Genomic DNA, 18,988 nt, shown 5'->3' with positions numbered 1-18,988 from the left:
TGCTGTTTTCTCTGCAGTTCACTTTCCATCCTTATTTTCCGATCATCATTTCGTTACCATCGGCCACTTTTTCCCCTCAACCCTCACATAAAAGTACGTACTGGAAATTCAACACCAATCTTCTTGAAGATACTTGGTTTCGAAAAGGCTTCTATACGTTTTGGGGTATCCAACACTCAAAAAAGCCTCTTTTTCTTCATTAGAGTTATGGTGGGGCAACAAAAAAGCACAGATTAGAGTGTTTTGTCAGCAGCTTGTTTCAAATGTTACCAATGTTGATAATACAACAATGGCTCTGTTAGAAGCTGATATCCTACAGTCAGAGGGTAAAGTGGCCAGATATGGAAACAGGAGAGACCAAAGGGTATTCGTTGAAAAGACGATCCATTTGAGAGAACTGACGCAAGAGAAAGCAGCAGGGATGTTAAGGCCCGGTCACACCTTGACGTTTTAGCCAACGTATGCCGATTTTTGAATTTTTTTTCTAAAACGCTGGCACACGTTGAATACGTTATGGGTAAGTTTTGATAACATTGAGAGCACGCTGGCATACGTCGTAGTGCGTTGCCATACGTCGTTGTACGTTGGCTTTAAACGTTGTACTTTTCGGTTGTCCTCAAATTTTTTTCATGCTTGAAATTTCACGACGTATGCCGGCGTATGACTCGCACGTTCCGCTACGCTGGCCACAAGTTGTAGGCACGGTCTGCGATCGTTGACAGACGTCAACACATGCTACTTGTAAGTTAATCATAAGTTGAGACATGCCGGGGTAACGTTTAGCGTACCCAAAACTTATTTCTCACCTATGATTAACGTGTTGTTGGCACGTTACGCGATCGTTGCCACACGTCGACAGACGTTACTTTTAAGTTACTCATAGGCTGAAAGACGTCGGTATAATGGATCGTCCTTGCGTTAGCGTCCACGGCCACGGCCAGGACACTTATTTGCAGCATTCTTCAAACTTTTCTTCGGCATGACGAGGATGGTCACACTTCGATGTCTCGCTTGGCTATGATTCCAATTGTCCATCGGCAGCGTCTATTTAAAATAGTTGAGTTTGAGCGTTTTAACACGTTCAGAAGAAACGTTTCAAATTTCCAAACCCCAGCGTCAAAAAAAACAAAAAAACAAAAAAAACAAAGGCGAGTGACAGCAATTTAAATCGTTCATTGTAAACAATGAAAGTAGCTGAGTGGTACCGTTTAAAAGTCGTTGAGTGTAAAAAAAATCCAATTGTTGAGCGTAAGGCCAAAAAAAAAAATGTTGCATTGGCGTAACGCGTCACTGAAAAATAGGGTAGGTCGGTCGGGATCTTTTTTTTTTTATTTTTTTTTCCTAATAAATCCCTCCCAAAATCTCCCCCGGCTCGAGTACCACCCTTTTTGTCGGCGGGTTCTGTCCGAAACACTTCCGGGTTTTCGCGATCGCAATCAACAAGATACTTGAAAACGATAGCAAAACAACAAAAATAGCAATAAAATAGGGTCGGCAAAATTTTTCGATAGCAAAAAAACAAAAAAAAAACGTAGGGTCGGCGGAATTTTTAGGGTCGGGCGGGTTACGCCAATGCAACATTTTTTTTTTTTTTGGCCTAAGCGTCGACTTTCAATCGTGGAGATGCAGCCATTTAAATCGTTGAGTGGCAGCCTATGAACCTACCCGTGGACACGCAGACGCAAGGACGATCCATCATAACCCACACCCTCCCCCTCACACTCACCTACGACTGCCAACATGAACAAACTACTACTAATACTAATACTGATACTGATACTGTTACTGCTGACATGGACATCGACTCAAAAAGGACTCGAAAACACTGTTGGGTTCCCCTTTTATGAACACCATTTTTATATACCAATTCCCAAAACCGCTGGGAACACGTCTTTATATGGCAGTTGTAAGCTAGAAACACATTCATTTTTTTTTTTTTTGTCGACCGGAAGACGTCATTGGAATACGTCTACATACGTCGATGTGTGTTGGGACTACGTAAAGAATTGGTTCAAAGCACGTCAAACATAAGTTAGAAATAAGTTTCGCGTAAAAAAGACATTACCGCGACATGTTTCGACTTATGAATAGCTTATAAGTAGCGTTTGTGGACGTGTGTAAGCGTCCACATATCGTGTGTAAAACTTATCCTCATCGCATGCGAACATGTCATACGCCGAGTACGTCGTAAAATTTTGAACATGTTCAAAATTTCTTGACGTCCTCTACTTACTTCGACTTATGATAGCGTACTTTAGCGTTGTACTCACGCATACCAAACTTACCCATACCGTATTCGACGTGCCCCAACGTTTTAGACACACTTTTTGTTACGTCGGCATACGCTGGCAAGATCGCCAAGGTGTGACCGCGATTTTGACCCTTCCATTTCTACGGCAGTTATGATTCGAATCGTTGTGCGTCAGCCTTTTAATAGGCTAGGCCACGACATCGTCGGCGATGCGTGCAACGCGCTATGCCTGAGTTAGACTATCGTTGGGCATCGGTTGTGTAGGCCGACAACAGGTTCAGCATTCGTTGGTACAAGTTATCTATAACATAACGAAACGTTCTGTGTCGTTACCAATGCGTTATACATAAGACCAAGTCGCTATGAATACGTCCGAATCTTAAAAAAAAAACATCAAAAGTTCAACGTAAGCCAGCGTTTTACATAAATTTTAACACGTTGCCATCGCTGGCTAAAACGTCAAGGTGTGACCGGGCCTTTAATCAGATTAAGGATAAACATCAAAGTTTTAGATACTCCCAGCAAATCCTTTTTCCAAATGGATTTTGTCAACAAATCACAAATGACCGTTTTTTCTCTGCTCGACTCAAGAGGAAACATGGTTGTTAACTCCAGTGATGCACGGTTGTGGATTCTAGATTATTTTTTTAAAATGTATGCAAAACATCCTGTTTGTGAGCAAACTATGGGACTTTTAACTTCTCACTTTCCTTCCATCACTGAGCCCCAGCACCTGAGCTTGGACTCACCAATCACATTGTCTGAGCTAACACAGGACCTTGCTGGATTGAACTCGGGGAAAGCGCCTGGAATTGACGGCTTACTGGCAGTGTTTTTCTTGGCTTTTGGGACCTTTTGGGCCCTGAGTTATTGAATGTCCTGGAATCATCTTTGGGAAATGGAGAACTGCCTCTAAGTTTTAGAAGAGCAGTGGTGTCTCTTTGACCAAAGACTGGAGACTTACGGCAGATGAAGAACTGGTGACCGGTTTCGGTATTTTGTACGGACTACAAAATATTGTCAAAAGTGTTGGCCAGTCGGTTGACGATGGTAATTGTTGATCTCGTCCATTCTGATGAGAACGACTGTATCCCGAACAGATCAATTAAGATAATATTTTTTCGATCAGAGATTTGCTGGAGTGTGATTCCATGGAAAAAGAATTTGGGATAATATTTCTTGACTTAGAAAAGGCATTTGATAGTGTTGATCATGTGTTTTTGCATCGTGTGTTGAAAGCATGTAGTGTTGGTACCAATTTTCGGGCCTATGTATCCTTCCTGCACAGCAACATATTTAGTATTTTCAAAATTAATAATTAACTCATCTCTCCTTCACAAGTGCAGAGAGGGGTGAGGCAAGGGTGCCCCGTTTCTGGATTATTATTCTCCTTGGTTATAGAACCACTTCGAATTCTATTCAGGAAAAATCTTCCAGGAATAACTGTATCCAGAGGGATTCCTTCAATAGTTGTATCACCATATGCAGATGATGTCACTGTGGTCATTAAGAATGACAATGATATCTCTGCATTTGTTGAGTGTTTAAATCTCTTTTGCTTGGCATCTTTGTTGAACTGTAACTGGAACAAGAGTAAAGCCTTCTGGGTTCCCAGTCTTAAAAACACTCCGCTGGGGACACGGTTCGTACCACCGGTGCATTTTCCTTCAAAGTTAAAATGGGTGGAAGCGGGAGTTAAATATCTCGGCGTATTCCTGGGATGCCCACTCTATGTCCTTCAAAATTGGGATGGGATGGTTGATAATGTTGAAAACAGATTAGGACTATGGAAGAGAGCCCTTCCCCACCTTTCCCACAGAGCTTGGGTTCCAGTTGGAAATAATTTGGTTGCCTCATCGTTGTGGCATAAGTTTATCTGCCTCCAACCACCGGAAGTACTACTGAAAGCTGTTCAAAGGCTACTGGTTGTTTTTTTCTGCAGTGGGTTTCACTGGTTACAGCCAATTCTTATATGCCATCCTTTGGCTGAAAGTGGCCAAGGACTTGTCGACACAAAAAGCCGCATCATGGCTTTTCAGCTGTGCTCCACTCAGATGTTGATGCAGGAGGAACAGCTGCCTCGCCGCCTTCTGGGCCGTCACAATTTGCAGCAAGCAAGTGGGCTCGGTTTCAGCCTTGAACTCTTCTTGATCAAACTCCAGCATGTCGATATATCTCATCTTTCAACATTTTATCAGAGTCTTTTGAATGATTGGCAGAGCCTTTCGGTTTGTCGCCAGCAAGAAACTTATGTTACATACATGTTTGTGGAAGAACCACTATTTTACAACCCATTGTTTCCTGCAATTCCTAGAAGCCGTGACCTTTATCAACACTTTATCAGCAGGCAAAATCAAAATACGACACCTCCGCCATGATTCCGGGCTGGGGTGGAAAACAGTTCCGGAGATAGCAGATATGACAATAATACGGTCAAATAGGAGGATTGGCAAAATCCTCAGAGAAATTGTGAAAAAAAAGTTCTCAACTTGAACTAAAATGGACTTAAGAAAAGTTTTTGACAACAAATGACTCTGGGTTTCTTGGGTTAATTGTACAACCGAGTCACAGAGATTTAGCCCCCATTCGCTGAGGAAAAAATATTTTTCAGAAATATACAGAAAGGACCAATATCGACTGTCTTCTCGAGTCTACTCGAGGACTCTCCATTGAATGGAGTGCCCAGGTGGAAAAGACTAATGCCGGAAGGACTCCCATCTGAGCCTATATGGAACTCATTCCAAAGGAAGCTGGTTGATAAAAGGACTGGAGACTTACAGTGGTGACTCACACATTGGGTTCTTCCTTCGAATAAGTTCTAAAGTAATTTTTCTCCCATATCCGGGTGCTGCCCTTTCTATATTTGTACAGAGGATTTGTTCCATGCATATGTTGACTGTTCAAGGCTTGCGCCATTATTTCAATGGCTGAACCACATGGCAAAAAATTTGCAAATTACCTTCTCACTAAAGGCCCGGTCACACCTTGACGTTTTAGCCAGCGATGGCAACGTATTAAAATGTATGTAAAACGCTGGCTTACGTTGAACTTTTGATGTTTTTTTTTAAAGATTCGGACGTATTCATAGCGACTTGGTCTTATGTATAACGCATTGGTAATGGACACAGAACGTTTCGTTGTGTTATAGATAACTTATACCAACGAATGCTGAACCTGTTGTTGGCCTACACAACCGATGCCCAACGATAGTCCAACTTAGGCATAGCGCATTGCACGCATCGCCGACGAGGTCGTGACTTAGCCTATTAAAAGGCTGACGCACAACGATTCGAATCATAACTGCCGTAGAAATGGAAGTGTCAACATCGCGGTCACACCTTGGCGATCTTGCCAGCGTATGCCGACCTAAGAAAAATGTGTAAAACGTTGGGGCACGTCAAATACGGTATGAGTAAGTTTGGTATACGTGAGTACAACGCTAAAGTACGCTATCATACGTCGTAGTAAGTAGAGTACGTCAAGAAATTTTAAACATGTTCAAAATTTTACGACGTACTCGGCGTATGACACACGTTCCGCATGCGATGGGGATAAGTTTTACACACGATATGTGGACGCTTACACACGTCCACAAACGCTACTTATAAGCTACTCATAAGTCGAAACACGTCGCGGTAATGTCTTTTTTACGCGAAACTTATTTCTAACTTGTGTTTGACGTGCTTTGAACCAATTCTTTACGTAGTCCCAACACACATCAACGTATGTAGATGTATTCCAATGACGTCTTCCGGTTGACAAAAAAAAAAAATTAACGTGTTTCTAGCTTACAACTGCCATATAAAGACGTGTTCCCAGCGGTTTTGGGAATTGGTATATAAAAATGGTGTTCATAAAAGGGGAACCCAACAGTGTTTTCGAGTCCTTTATGAGTCGATGTCCATGTCAGCAGTAACAGTATCAGTATTAGTATTAGTATTAGTATTAGTATTAGTAGTAGTTTGTTCATGTTGGCAGTAGTAGGTGAGTGTGAGGGGGAGGGTGTGGGTTATGATGGATCCTCCTTGCGTTTAACAATTTAACGATTTAAATGATAAACTCAACGATTTAAATGGCTGCATCTCCACTATTGAAAGTAGACGCTTGCGCTCAACAATTGGATTTTTTTTACACTCAAGGACTTTTAAACGGTACCACTCAGCCATTTTCATTGTTTACAATGAACGATTTAAATTGGTCACTCGCCTTTGTTTTTTGACGCTGGGGTTTGGAAATTTGAAGCATTTCTTCTGAACGTGTTAAATCGCTCAAACTCGACTATTTTAAATAGACGCTGCCGATGGACAATTGGAATCATAGCCAAGCAAGACATCGAAGTGTGAACATCCTCGTCATGCCGAAGAAAAGTTTGAAGAATGCTGCAAATAAGAGTCCTGGCCGTGGCCGTGGACGCTGACTCAAGGACGATCCATTATACCGACATCTTTCAGCCTATGAGTAACTTAAAAGTAACGTCTGTCGACGTGTGGCAACGATCGCGTAACGTGCCAACAACACGTTAATCATAGGTTAGAAACAAGTTTCGGGTACGCTAAACATTACCTCGGCGTGTCTCAACTTATGATTAACTTACAAGTAGCATGTGTTGACGTCTGTCAACGATCGCAGACCGTGCATACAACTTGTGGCCAGCGTAGCGGAACGTGTGAGTCATACGCCGGCATACGTCGTGAAATTTCAAGCATGAAAAAATTTGAGGACAACCAAAAAGTACAACGTTTAAAGCCAGCGTACAACGACGTATGGCAGTGTTTTTCAGCGTGCTCTCAATGTTATCAAAACTTACCCATAACGTATTCAACGTGTGCCAGCGTTTTAGAAAAAAATTCAAAAATCGGCATACGTTGGCAAAAACGTCAAGGTGTGACCGGGCCTTAAGATTGTTTATTTTCGGGTGGAAAGAACAAGTAAACTCTTTATTTTTGTTCTTAGTAGCCACAGCAAAAATGGCGATTTATTTATCGAGGAAGGAGAAATTGAAAGGAAAGCCAATTGTGATGTGCAATGTTTTGGTTTTTTTTCAATGCTTTAATAACAGCAAAACTGAAACGTGAATTTTGTTTTTCTAAAAGTGAAAAGAGTGTTGATGAACTTAAGAAGTATTGGTGTCATGAGGGGATTCGCAAAGTTTATGGATATCCCTGTAGTTTTTTTTGATTGATTTGGAATGTATCATTGAGTTTTGAGTATTTATTGTTTACATTGAATTGTTGAAAGTATAAATGTATGGCTACGAAATAGAATCTTTTCACCGACTGGCACACACACACGTGTGTGTGTGTGTGTGTGTGTGTGTGTGTGTGTGTGTGTGTGTGTGTGTGTGTGTGTGTGTGTGTGTGTGTGTGTGTGTGTGTGTGTGTATATATATATGTATATGTATATATATTAAGCCTGGTGTTGGCTTAGTGGTTAGGGTGGCGGCTTGGGATCCCAGGGTCCTGAGTTCAAGCCCCGTTGGCTGCTGAATTAACACCAGGGGGTTGACTCAGCCTGTCATCCTTCCGAGGTCGGCGAAATGAGTGCCAGTGTTCTGGTCCCGGTGTATGCCCCGGTTAGAATAGGTGTACCATATCCCTGTGTGTCGAAAGAGGCGACCAGGGTTGGCGTCAGGAAGGGCATCCAGCCATAAAACATTGCCTCAAGAAAAAGCCAAACCCCTGCAAAAAAATGGCTGTAAAAACGGTCATTTTATATATATATATATATATATATATATATATATATATATATATATATATATATATATATATATATATATATATATATATATATATATATATATATGTATATTGTTTTGTGATAAAAAGATTCAAAAGTCTTTCTCTTTGTCTTTCTCTTTTTCTCTCTCTCATCTGTTCTCTTCTTGTGTATGGCAGCTTAGCTGCCGGGAAACTATAATTTTTTGGAGCGACGTTGTGCTGCTGATGTTGTGCCCCTCTCCCAGTGCATTGGTACTCACTTTGCTGACCTCGGAAGGTTGACAGGCTGAGTCGACCCCACCTCGTGTAAATTCAGCAGCCGACGGGGCTCAAACTTATTACCCTCGGATCCCAAGCCAGCCACCCAAACCACGAAGCCAACACCAGGCTGGACTGCAGCATGCATTCGTCCAGGCAGACCTTTGCCACATAGCATGGATTTCAAATACTCCTGCCACAGGTTTCCAAAGTATCCATGTGCGTGTGTGTTTGTGTGTGTGCGCGTGTGTATGTGTTTGGTCATGAAGCATAACATATTCTCAAAGGCAATCTCTCTCCCTCCCTCTCCCTTTTCTCTTTCTTTCTCTCTCTCGAAGTGTCTCATACCCCTCCCTCCCACAGTGTATAGCATGTTTAGTGAGGCATCGCTCTCCCAACCTCCTCCCCCCCCGCATTTTCCTCACTCTTCCTCATCCCCTTCTAGTTTCCCCTCCCTTCTCTCCAAACTCTTTACCTTCCCTCCCTCCTCTCTGTCCCTCCTGTCTCTTCTCCCCTCCACCCCCAATATCCCAGTCAGTGAAGCGACACGTTTTATTTGCGAGTTGACAATATTTTCATACCTGTACCATCGCCTATTAAATCAGGTATCATCATCATTTTCCCATTTTTCGTGTGCATCAGCACCAAGTATCAATCATGACAACCTAATGTTCAAAGTTTGTCTTTACAAATTGACAGAAGACAACACCATGAGAGTGGATCCTGATTTCAAGGCAAGGCTTTTTGAGGAGGCCAAATTAAAAGACCCCTGCAAGATGAAGTTGGGTTGACCAAGGAGAAGCCTTCATGAAGGTAAGCCGTTAAATATCTTGAAAAGGGTTCATGAAATTTCCCAAAATATCCAGTTTTCAATATGTGCTCCCTCAGAGTTCATGTTAAGTTTTGAGTTCATGTAAAGTCAGGTCACATGTAAAGTTTTGAGCTGCTCAGTTTCATGGTTTTGGAGTGATGGAGGAGACACACATACACTTATTATTCTTCATGTTAATGACTTTCAAAAGTCATCTGACATTGAGTCATTTATATTATTCACTGACAATTCAAATATTTTCTGATCACACCAAGACCCTAACTTCCTTCTTTATACAGCAAATGGTGAGTTAAAGCTTGTTCCTGATTGGATACAGGCAGATAATGTTCTTTTAATAGAGATACAGTTAACTACATGCTGGTGAGCAATTCAATTCCAGAGCTTCCTGGACATATTAGTATTGGTTTTATACATCAAGTCAGGGTTGACTCGACTCAATTTCTTGGCTTGTTCATTGATCCTAATTTATCAACAAAAGGATATTCCGACAATCGACACAAGTTTCTCTCAACAAATGTTTGTGTTCCATACAAGTTGAAGGGTTTTTCTCAGTACATGTGTTCCCTGTCATATTCTACCCTTATGTTACCTTATTTAAACTGTGGAATTTTATCTTGGGTGGGTCAATGTATCAAATACCCACAGGGAGAGAATTTTATTGATTCAAAACTGAGCACTCAGAATTGTTACTAACACTGGTTTTCACTCTCATACTGATGTGTTATTTCTCAGAAATAAGGTTTTGAAAGTTGATGATTTGTTCTATTTAAATTTCGGTAATCTCATGTTTCAATTGAATACTGATATGTTACCTCATGCCACGGAATCTTAATTAACCAGAAACAACCAAATTCACTCTTATCCAACAAGACAGAGTAATCACCCTCATTTACCTTTCACCACAACTGTTTTCTCACAAAAATCTCTTGTGTTCACAAAACCCAAATTCTGCAATGAACGACTTGGATGCAAGTCATAAACGAGTTCCTCGCATTGGCATCTTGAAAAGCGAATTGTAATATCATCTCTTTGCTCCATACAGACCGTTTAATCGTGTTCATTAATAATTCCACTGATGACACTTGCTACTTGGTTATTGCTGCTGATGCTCTTTGAATATGCGTTTCTTTGCATCCATTGGAATGTAATACTTTGGGCTCTTTCACGATTACTTCGGCTCTATTTTCGAGATATTGTTAGGGACGTCGCTTCTGGATAACTCCAAGAGAGTGACATATTCCGAGAAACCACAAACGTCGACTGCAACCCTCAACTCGGGCCGGATCCTCACACCCAAAGTGGGTTTACCGTACCAGTGAATCAAACGTGGCAGATGGGGAATCGTGCCTGTGACTATGCGGTCGTTAGTTTGGATGCGTGAACCAATGCTGCATGCTGCCGTACGTGGGCTACCATTACCATTGGGAACTCAGTCCAATTTTGCCCACTGGGAATGCTATTCGGACCAACGCAATGCAGGATAAATCAGGACACATTCAACACTTCAATAATTTATTCCACAGCAAGCAAGGAAATGTAAAGAGCGGAAAATGACGGGAGGAATGATTAAAAGAATGCAGAGGACAAATGCAAAGGAGAGCAAATGGTAGGAGGGATTGTTACCTCAGAAAATGGTGAGGGAAATCAAACATGACATGAAAAGAGGTTGAACACGTATAAAACACATGTAAAGCACATTATACACACATATACATTTTTCCCTTACCCGCTACCGATCATACCTGACCCCGGAGCACTTGTACACAATGACTTAACACAGAACTACAATACTGGATCAAGGAGGAAGACACAGAGAGATTGGGTTGAGGGGGAAAGAGAAAGTTGGGGTTGGAAAAAGAAAAGTTAGAGGGACTTTGTCGAGCCTTCACTCCCCCTGAGATCACTCCTTTTGGCGCTATCTTGCCCAAACTCGCACCTCATGTCTACCCTTGCAACTGAGCCCCATTGGTCTGCGGTCCCGAGTCGGAACCTGTCCGGCCAGCGTGATGTTCTGCGGCCTCAGGACAGCTCGTTCCATGTAAATATTGGCAGGCTTTGATGTTTGGAAGGCAGCGCTGGAAAATACGGCACTGGGGCGATATGAGTAAAACTATGTGGAAATGAAGACGTGACATGGGAGAGAAACTGGTGTGAGGTTTGAAAATCTGCTCTGGTGGAACAAAACGAAAAGTGGAAAATATCTCTGGGAACAGGCTCTCAAAACTCTGATCTGTCTCAGGCATTTGTGGAGGCGAGAGATTTTGCCACCGATCTCGGTTTGTACCCCGCTCCTATAGTCCTGGGGCTGAGGGGGGTCCTGTGTGCAATCAGATGTCCCCAAATTTTGACTCTTGATCCTTGTGGGGGACCCCTTGGATATTGAAAAAAACTTGGGTAGACATTCCAGATGTGGGGCAGAAAGGTGTAATTCAAGATGGCGTCCAAGATGGCCACTGCATCATTATTCCGAGTATAACTCCATGTGGAATTGTCCTAGAGTGATAAATTTCATGTCTTTACCTCGGTTTTTGGGGTCAAGGAATCCATTAAAGTCATTTGCAGGGTTAAAAAAAGTACGGGATAACGGTGAAATCCAAAATGGCCACTGCGCCCTTTCATCTTGCCTGTCATGGTTCAGAATTGAGGTGGAGGAATAAATTTGGTGTCTTTATACGAGTTTTAGGGGTCAAGCATTTCACTCAAAGCAATAAATTTGCACAAAAAAACAATGGATCATTGTTAATTTCAGTACATGGGCTCTCATTGATTATCCAACAATTCGTAAAATGATGCAACTGGATGAGATAGAGTGCCTGAGAAGTTGACTGGTGTCTCGTCACATTTCATTTGTAACAGACCAACTAATATTTACCTCTCTTTTTCAGGCATTGCATGAAATGGAAGGGATTCCAATGAAGAGGCGCCGCTCAGAATTTGTTGATGTCGACATCAAGAAGTGTATTATTTGTCAGATTGACACCAAAGAATCAACATGCAGCAACGCAGAGGCTCGGATGAAAGTCCGAGAGGCTGCGAGAATACGTAACGACTTGGTTGCAAGGAGGCGAGAGAAAGTCGATCATGAACAGTTTGTCTATCATGTGAACAACAAATGTTATAAATCGCACACCCTCAAAAAGCCACTGATTAAACTTGAAGAAGAGCCGTCCAAAGCGGTGGGAGAGCCGGAAAAACCGGAAGGAGTTAAACTGGTCCCAAACCCATCTGTGAGCCGAGCAACCCAAGCCAGAATTGCACCACGAGCTCCTCCATCTACTGATATACCGGCATCTGAAAGAAAATGTACGGTGTGTGCGAATGTAAAGATAAAAGGAGACCGACAAAAATTCATGATTTGTGAAGATGTACGCGCAGAAAAGTTACTAAAGGCTGTGGTATTCTTTCAAGATGAAGTATACTATCGGACAAGTGACCTGCAAGATGTTCACTCCGTCTTTGGATCAGAAATATATTGTCAGAAAAACTGCATCCGAAATTATCTTATTAGGTACGACCGTGCGAAAAGTAAATGTGACGCACCATCCAATAGTTCAGCAAAAAATAAATGTTTTGCGAGGTTGTTAGTGAACATTGATTTCGCGTTGAAAGGGGGACAAGGTTTCACCTTAAGCGACCTCCATAACAATGTTCATGGATTCAGCGATTCCTAGGAAATGTTTTCGAACAGAGACATTAAAATTTTTCTTGAAAGTCGCTATGGCCAAGACTTGAACATTTCCAGGCCTACAGAAGCAAATAGTGTGCCATGGTTTTCTTAAACGCCAGTCCTGCAGACATGGCTGACATCATTCGGTCAAGCAATCCCATCACTCAATGCACATCAACTATTAGGCATGCTCTTTTGGACTTGAGTTTTGATTTGCAAGACAAGTTTTGCGATTCTGTTGATCTGCAGGACTCCTGGGATAATATGAATATCCCAGATGAGTGACTGACTTTGTTGTGTGTGTAACTAAATTGTAATAGAAATGATCTTGAATGCAGCGTGGGTAGCAATAACAACTCTCCATTGAGCGATGATGACGATACCTCTGATGAAGAAACTAGCAGTAACGGCAATGCTCATTCACCAAAACTGAGGAAACTAAAGTCAGTTTTCCAGGTTCTGTACTTCATGGTCCAGAATGGTAGACGCAGGACACCACTCCATCTGATATGCACAGAAAGAATCCACGCAACACGCAAGAGCAAAACACTCATCACCTCTCTAAACCATTTAGGAATATAAGTGAGTTACGATGAAATTCTCCGGTATCAGACTGATTTGGCAGACTTAGTTTGCACAAATGGAACTGATGATGTTCCTTTGCCAAGCCATCTTAATCCAGAGAAATTCACCACTGCCACATTTGATAATTTTGATCACGAGGAGGCCACGCTATCGGGTCTGGGTGGTACTCATGACACTGTTTCGATTTTATATCAGGACAAATCAGATGGTGTTCAAAGGAAGCCACGAATTTTGGAAACTGGTGTAGTTCATGGTCCAAAATCATTTCAGAAGACACTAAAATGTCAAGAGCTAAAGGACTTCTTCAAACCAACAAAGAAGGGAGAGATACCCAGTGACTATTTAGTAAGTAACTCGACATTAAGTGAAGGATGTAGGACGGAAGGAAAAGATCTTGCTTGGTCACCAGCCCGGATGAATTTTTCAAATTTCGAAGAAGGCTTAGTCAAACAGGACTGCGATGAACAACAAATGCCATGTAATGCTGGAGTGCCTTCAACTCAGTTGTCACTGATGAGAAACTTCCTGAAAGGATCGTAGGCTTCTTGCCAATTCTACCACACCCGGTCACAGAATACAACACGGTGTATACCGCTCTTAAAAATTTTCAGAACGTCTTGGGACAGCTAAGTCAGAACCACTTGGCTGTAGCGTTCGATGAAGGTGTCTACAGAATCACACGAGAGATTATGTTGTGGCGCCAAGGAGAATTCAAGGACTTGACTCTTTGCCGAGGATCGTTTCATTCACTATGATTTAACTTGGTTGCATAGGAGAGTTTCTTCGTGGGAGTGGTGCTGAGAGTATGTGGATCGAAAATGAAATATTTGGTCCAAATACGACCCAGGCTGTCTTGGGAGGTTCACATTATGTTCGATCCCTAGAAGGCATGACTCTCCTTTCAGAGGCTATGGAGAGACTCCAATAGAGTGCATTCTTTGAGAAGCATGGCGTAGAGAAATATGTGGAGCCGCTCAAGTTGCTTTGAGAAATGAAGCAAGAGGTGTCTGCAAAGAACAAGTCGCGAAGTAAGGAGCTCCTTAACGCTTTCCTTGGACTATCGGGAGACCTGTTCGAGGATTTCGAGGAGTTTAAAAGGGAAAGTAAGGCAGAAAGCAAAATATTCTTCTACTGCGTTAGGTTTATTGAAATGGTTCGGTTTGCACATGACCTTGTGAGGGCTGACAGAGAAGGCGACTGGCATCTGCACCTGCAATCAGTTGAAGCGGTATTGCCATATTTCTCGGTCTTTGACTCTATCAACTATCTGCGGTGGTGTTCTCTCTACCTGGAGGACAATAAAAAACTACCAGAGAATGCACCAGTTGTCCATGACAATTTCATGGCTGGGCGTTTTGTTGTGAAATGTTCTTCCATCCCATTCTCTGCTGTTGCTGCCGACATGTGTCTGGAACAGACAATCAACCGCTCATCTAAGACAAGTGGGGGAATCATTGGCAATACGAAACGGAAAGAATTCGTAACAAGATGGAACATCATTCACCATGAATTGATGGCGGTAAATCAAACCTTTCATGAAGTCACAGGTGTACAGTTGAACAATACAGAACTTACTGTCAATTATTCATTCAGTCATTGGCAAACACAAGAAAATGAATGCAAAGTAGACAAGATGATCGCATACATCCTGAATTATGAAAATCCATTCGAGGTGAAGCAAACAACTGAACTGAAACTTCATAACTTTCTCACCAGAGCTATCATAATCATGCCAGATGAGATTCAAGATAGTCCATTGTCTGTTCAAGAAACCGGTCTGAATTTATACAACACGTTCAGAAAGGAGCGCCTGGTGGAGAAGACAAAACGACTGAGTGACACAATCAACAGGAACAATGTTAAGACATTCGCAAGTGCTGAGGGAAAGAAAGCATCAGCCCCAAAAAGGAAACAGAAGCAGGACAAGAAGGAGTTCGGTGTTGCGCAGAAGCAACTGGACATTGTCAGGGTCCGTGGGTATGATGCCCAAGAGGTTTTCACGTATGATCTGGTCAAAACTAGTTACTTATTTAGTGATGAGGATGGACTCGTGAAAAAACCGACAAAACATGAGCTTGTGAAAGAACTTGAATCAAATATTTCAGCAGGTGACAACATCGCTCCTACGCATTGGACGGATATGCCAACCGGAGACATTGTCGATGTTATGGCTTATGTGCGAAAGCTGAAAACTTCCTCCATGAATACCTTCGGAGAATTGTGCAAGCAATTGCTGAGCATGATCCTTGGGGTTTGCAAAAATGCTTCCTGCATTGACTTTATCTTCGATTCGTACATGGAAGGATCAGTGAAAGAAAGTGAACGACAAAGTTGAACTCAGAAACCCCCAGTCTTGTACAGTAACATCACACGAGAAAGCAAGTTACCAAGAGATATGGATAGTTTCTGGTCATCTGCAGCAAACAAAGCCAAACTAGAACAGCTCATGAAAGTATGGCTGATTGGCCACTTTACTGCAGAATCCATAGATGTTCACATTGTAGTGAGTCGGATAGTGGGAGACGAAACCTCAACACAAACCCAGTCGATCAGGAATGGGATAGTGAGCCAACACCCAGAACTGGATTCGGACCATGAAGGGGCTGATATCCGTATCATCCCACATGCTCTTCATGCCGTCAGAAGTAATTGCACACGGATTGTAATTCTCTCGAGCGATACTGATGTGTTCGTAGTTGCAATGTATTTCTATCATATTTTCGCAGCAAATGGACTCCGTGAACTTTGGCTCAGAGGGGGAGTTGGAGACGGGACAAGATTTATCCCTCAACATGTAATAGCTGACAAGGTTGGAAGACCAATGTGTGAAGTCCTTCCCGCGATGCATGCACTAACTGGCTGTGACATTACTAGCAAATTTGGCACGAAAGCTGCTGGTGTCAAGGCAGAACCTGTTCTGTACCTAAAGGACTTTGGAAGGGCACAGACAAATGTGCAGGCCTGTGTGCACAATGCCGAGAAATACCTGGTCCAAGTGTTAAAAGGAGGAAATCATGGCATTGAATCGATGGATTGTTTACGTCACAACATGTACCACCACAGAAAGTCGATGACAATTATTGACCTTCCCCCAACCAGCTATGCTACAGAAGGTCATATTCATAGGGCATTCTATATGACCTATATGCAATCAACTGTTTCGGAGATTTTTTGCTAAACCCTCAAGACTATGGGTTTATCATGGAAAACGAATGTCTCGTACCAATGAAATACTATCGTCATTTGCCTGAAGAAGTAGCTTTAAAATGTAACTGTGTGAAATATGCCACTCGCTTCTGTCCTTGCAGACAAAGAAAAGTTCGATGCTGCATATTCTGTAAATGCCAGGCAAACAATCAGAGCAGCCAATGCAAAAACCCTAACGGGGTTATTCCAACTAAGTAGGTGCAGTTTGTGCAAATTATAAGCAACGTAATAGTCGGAGGTTTGATGCCCACTGTATACCAAACTGATCGAGTTATTTAAACAGTTTTGGATTCATGAATAATGTGTCCTGCATTGTGCATGGTAAATAATGGTGCTCAGGATTTATTGGTATAAATTTAAATGTTACTAAAGTCTCATTCAATGTAAAACACGTTTCTTATTTCTTCTATGTATAGTCCTGAGGGGGGTCCTGTGTGCAATCATTTGTCCCCTAATTTCGACTCTTGATCCTTGGAGGGGACCTGTGTCCTGGTCAATTAGAGCCCCTGTACTGGAATTAACAATTATCCATCGTTGCTTCTGCAAATTGATTGGTCTGAGTGAAATGCTTGACCCCTAAAACCCATATTGAGACACAATTTATTCTTCGAGCTCAATTCTGAACCATTACAGGTGAGATGAAAGGGCGCGGAGGCCATATTGGTGGCCATTTTGGATTTCACCGTTATCCTGTACTTTTTTTAACCCTGCAAATGATTTTAATGGATTCCTTGACCACAAAAACCAAGGTAAAGACATGAAATTTATCACTCGAGGACAATTCCACATGGAGTTATACTGGTTATAATGACGCAGCGGCCATCTTGAATGACACCTTTCTGACCCAACATCCGGAATGTCAACCCAAGTTTTTTTCAATCTCCAAGGAGTCCCATCCAAGGATCAAGAGTCAAAATTAGGGGACATATGATTGCACACAGGACCCCCCTCAGCCCCAGGACTATCAGGACAGCTCGTTCCATGTAAATATTGGCAGGCTTTGATGTTTGGAAGGCAGCGCTGGAAAATACGGCACTGGGGCGATATGAGTAAAATTATGTGGAAATGAAGACGTGACATGGAAGAGAAATTGGTGTCAGGTTTCGAAAATCTGCTCTGGTGGAATAAAACGAAAAGTGGAAAATATCTCTGGGAACAGGCTCTCAAAACTCTGATCTGTCTCGGGCATTTGTGGAGGCGAGAGATTTTGCTACCGATCTGGGTTTGTACCCCGCCCCTACCCCTCAGTGGCTGTTTTCCATTGGCCTTGCGGTGTTGCATTGATGTCTCGCGAAGGGGCGGGTGCATGAAGGGGTCGAAACAATCTCTACCTGAGCGACTTCTGTCTCTACTTACGCCGGGCATCGCCATTATTCTGCTACCATGTGAGCAAATGAGTGAAAGGGTTTGTGAGCAGGCGAGCAATGAACGTGACTGGTGAGTAATGGAAGGGAATGGTGTTAAATTGAAGGGATAGAAAGATAGACATAGTGAGGTAGATCGAAAGAGGGAAAAGGAACAGACACTTATGCTGCTTACACACACACAACACATATTGATCACAATGATACGATTTTGTTTCCTCGAAACAGAATAATAAATAAATAACTAATATCTATGTGTGTGTGCTTCCTTTCCCTCGGGGGGGGGGGGGTGCACGAAGTCCAACCTCGGCACACATCCGTCCTACGACCCCCACCTCTCCATTCAGCCTCTTCCGAGGCTGTTTAAGCCTCCTCCATTCCTCTTTTTCTCCCGCTCTTTCTTCCCCCTTATTTTACACAACTCCCCCTCCTCTCACCCTGTTTTTGTTTACAATCGCATTCCTATGCTGAAAAAAAAGAAAAACTAATGCGTTGCGAAACTCTGGCTTGCAATTCTCCCTGAAACATCACTTACACTTCACATTCGGATTCTGTACATTTGTGGAGAAAAAGTTGAGTTGACCAGGTGGGCACTCTTCTGCTCATTTAAAGTGCAGAGTTATTTTTCGTGGCTCCCCACAGTCTGACATCAACACCTGCCGGAAAGCTTGACAGCACTCCTCAGTTTGAAGGGTTCAAATACTTACACTGGGACCACATGGCCACTCAACACGATGTGAGTCCTTCGACCCATGTGGCCCACATTTGAATAATAGGAACGGTAATATTCACTTCACCGTCAATGGCAACATATTGGTGAGACCGCGTGGCCACTCAACGTGGAAGTCTTCTTGGTCCATGTGGCCCACTTGAATGAACAAAAGGAATGATGGTCTTCGCTTTGCGGTGAATTGCAACATATTGGTGGTGGGACCACGTGGCTGCAGAATGTGGGAGTCTTCTTGATCCACGTGGCCCACTTCTATGAACAAAAAGCATGGGTCGTCTTGCAGCAATGGTGAGTCTTCGACGTCCTTTTATTGGCCTTTTTATTGCAGAAGGCCGGGAAACTGTGAACTTGGCTCGACGTCCTTGTATTGGCCT

The 18,988-nt window shown here is 42.6% G+C and overlaps 1 protein-coding gene across 8 annotated transcripts in view; it reads left to right on the top strand.

Moving 5' to 3' along the window:
• LOC147007292 (uncharacterized) overlaps positions 1-18,988 on the top strand; it is a 47,774-nt gene that overhangs the window by 12,067 nt on the left and 16,719 nt on the right. For 2 of the 8 annotated variants that reach the window (XM_085867414.1, XM_085867413.1), the window contains 2 exons: positions 8,217-9,042; positions 11,947-18,075. In XM_085867414.1, the coding sequence (XP_085723540.1) occupies positions 14,305-15,648 (1,344 nt within the window). In that variant the 5' untranslated portion in view covers positions 8,217-9,042; positions 11,947-14,304 and the 3' untranslated portion in view covers positions 15,649-18,075. Of the gene's footprint in view, positions 1-8,216; positions 9,043-11,946; positions 18,076-18,988 lie in introns of those variants that run through there. The other 6 variants (XM_085867410.1, XM_085867411.1, XR_015054287.1 and 3 more) reach the window with 6 other exon arrangements.

Source organism: Eptatretus burgeri, unplaced genomic scaffold, assembly GCF_056783735.1.
Source record: "Eptatretus burgeri isolate ZD-2024b unplaced genomic scaffold, Ebu_testis_v1 Ebu_testis_scaffold_344, whole genome shotgun sequence".
In the NCBI taxonomy this organism is placed as follows: domain Eukaryota; kingdom Metazoa; phylum Chordata; class Myxini; order Myxiniformes; family Myxinidae; genus Eptatretus; species Eptatretus burgeri.
This window is presented reverse-complemented; position numbering and strand designations above follow the sequence as displayed.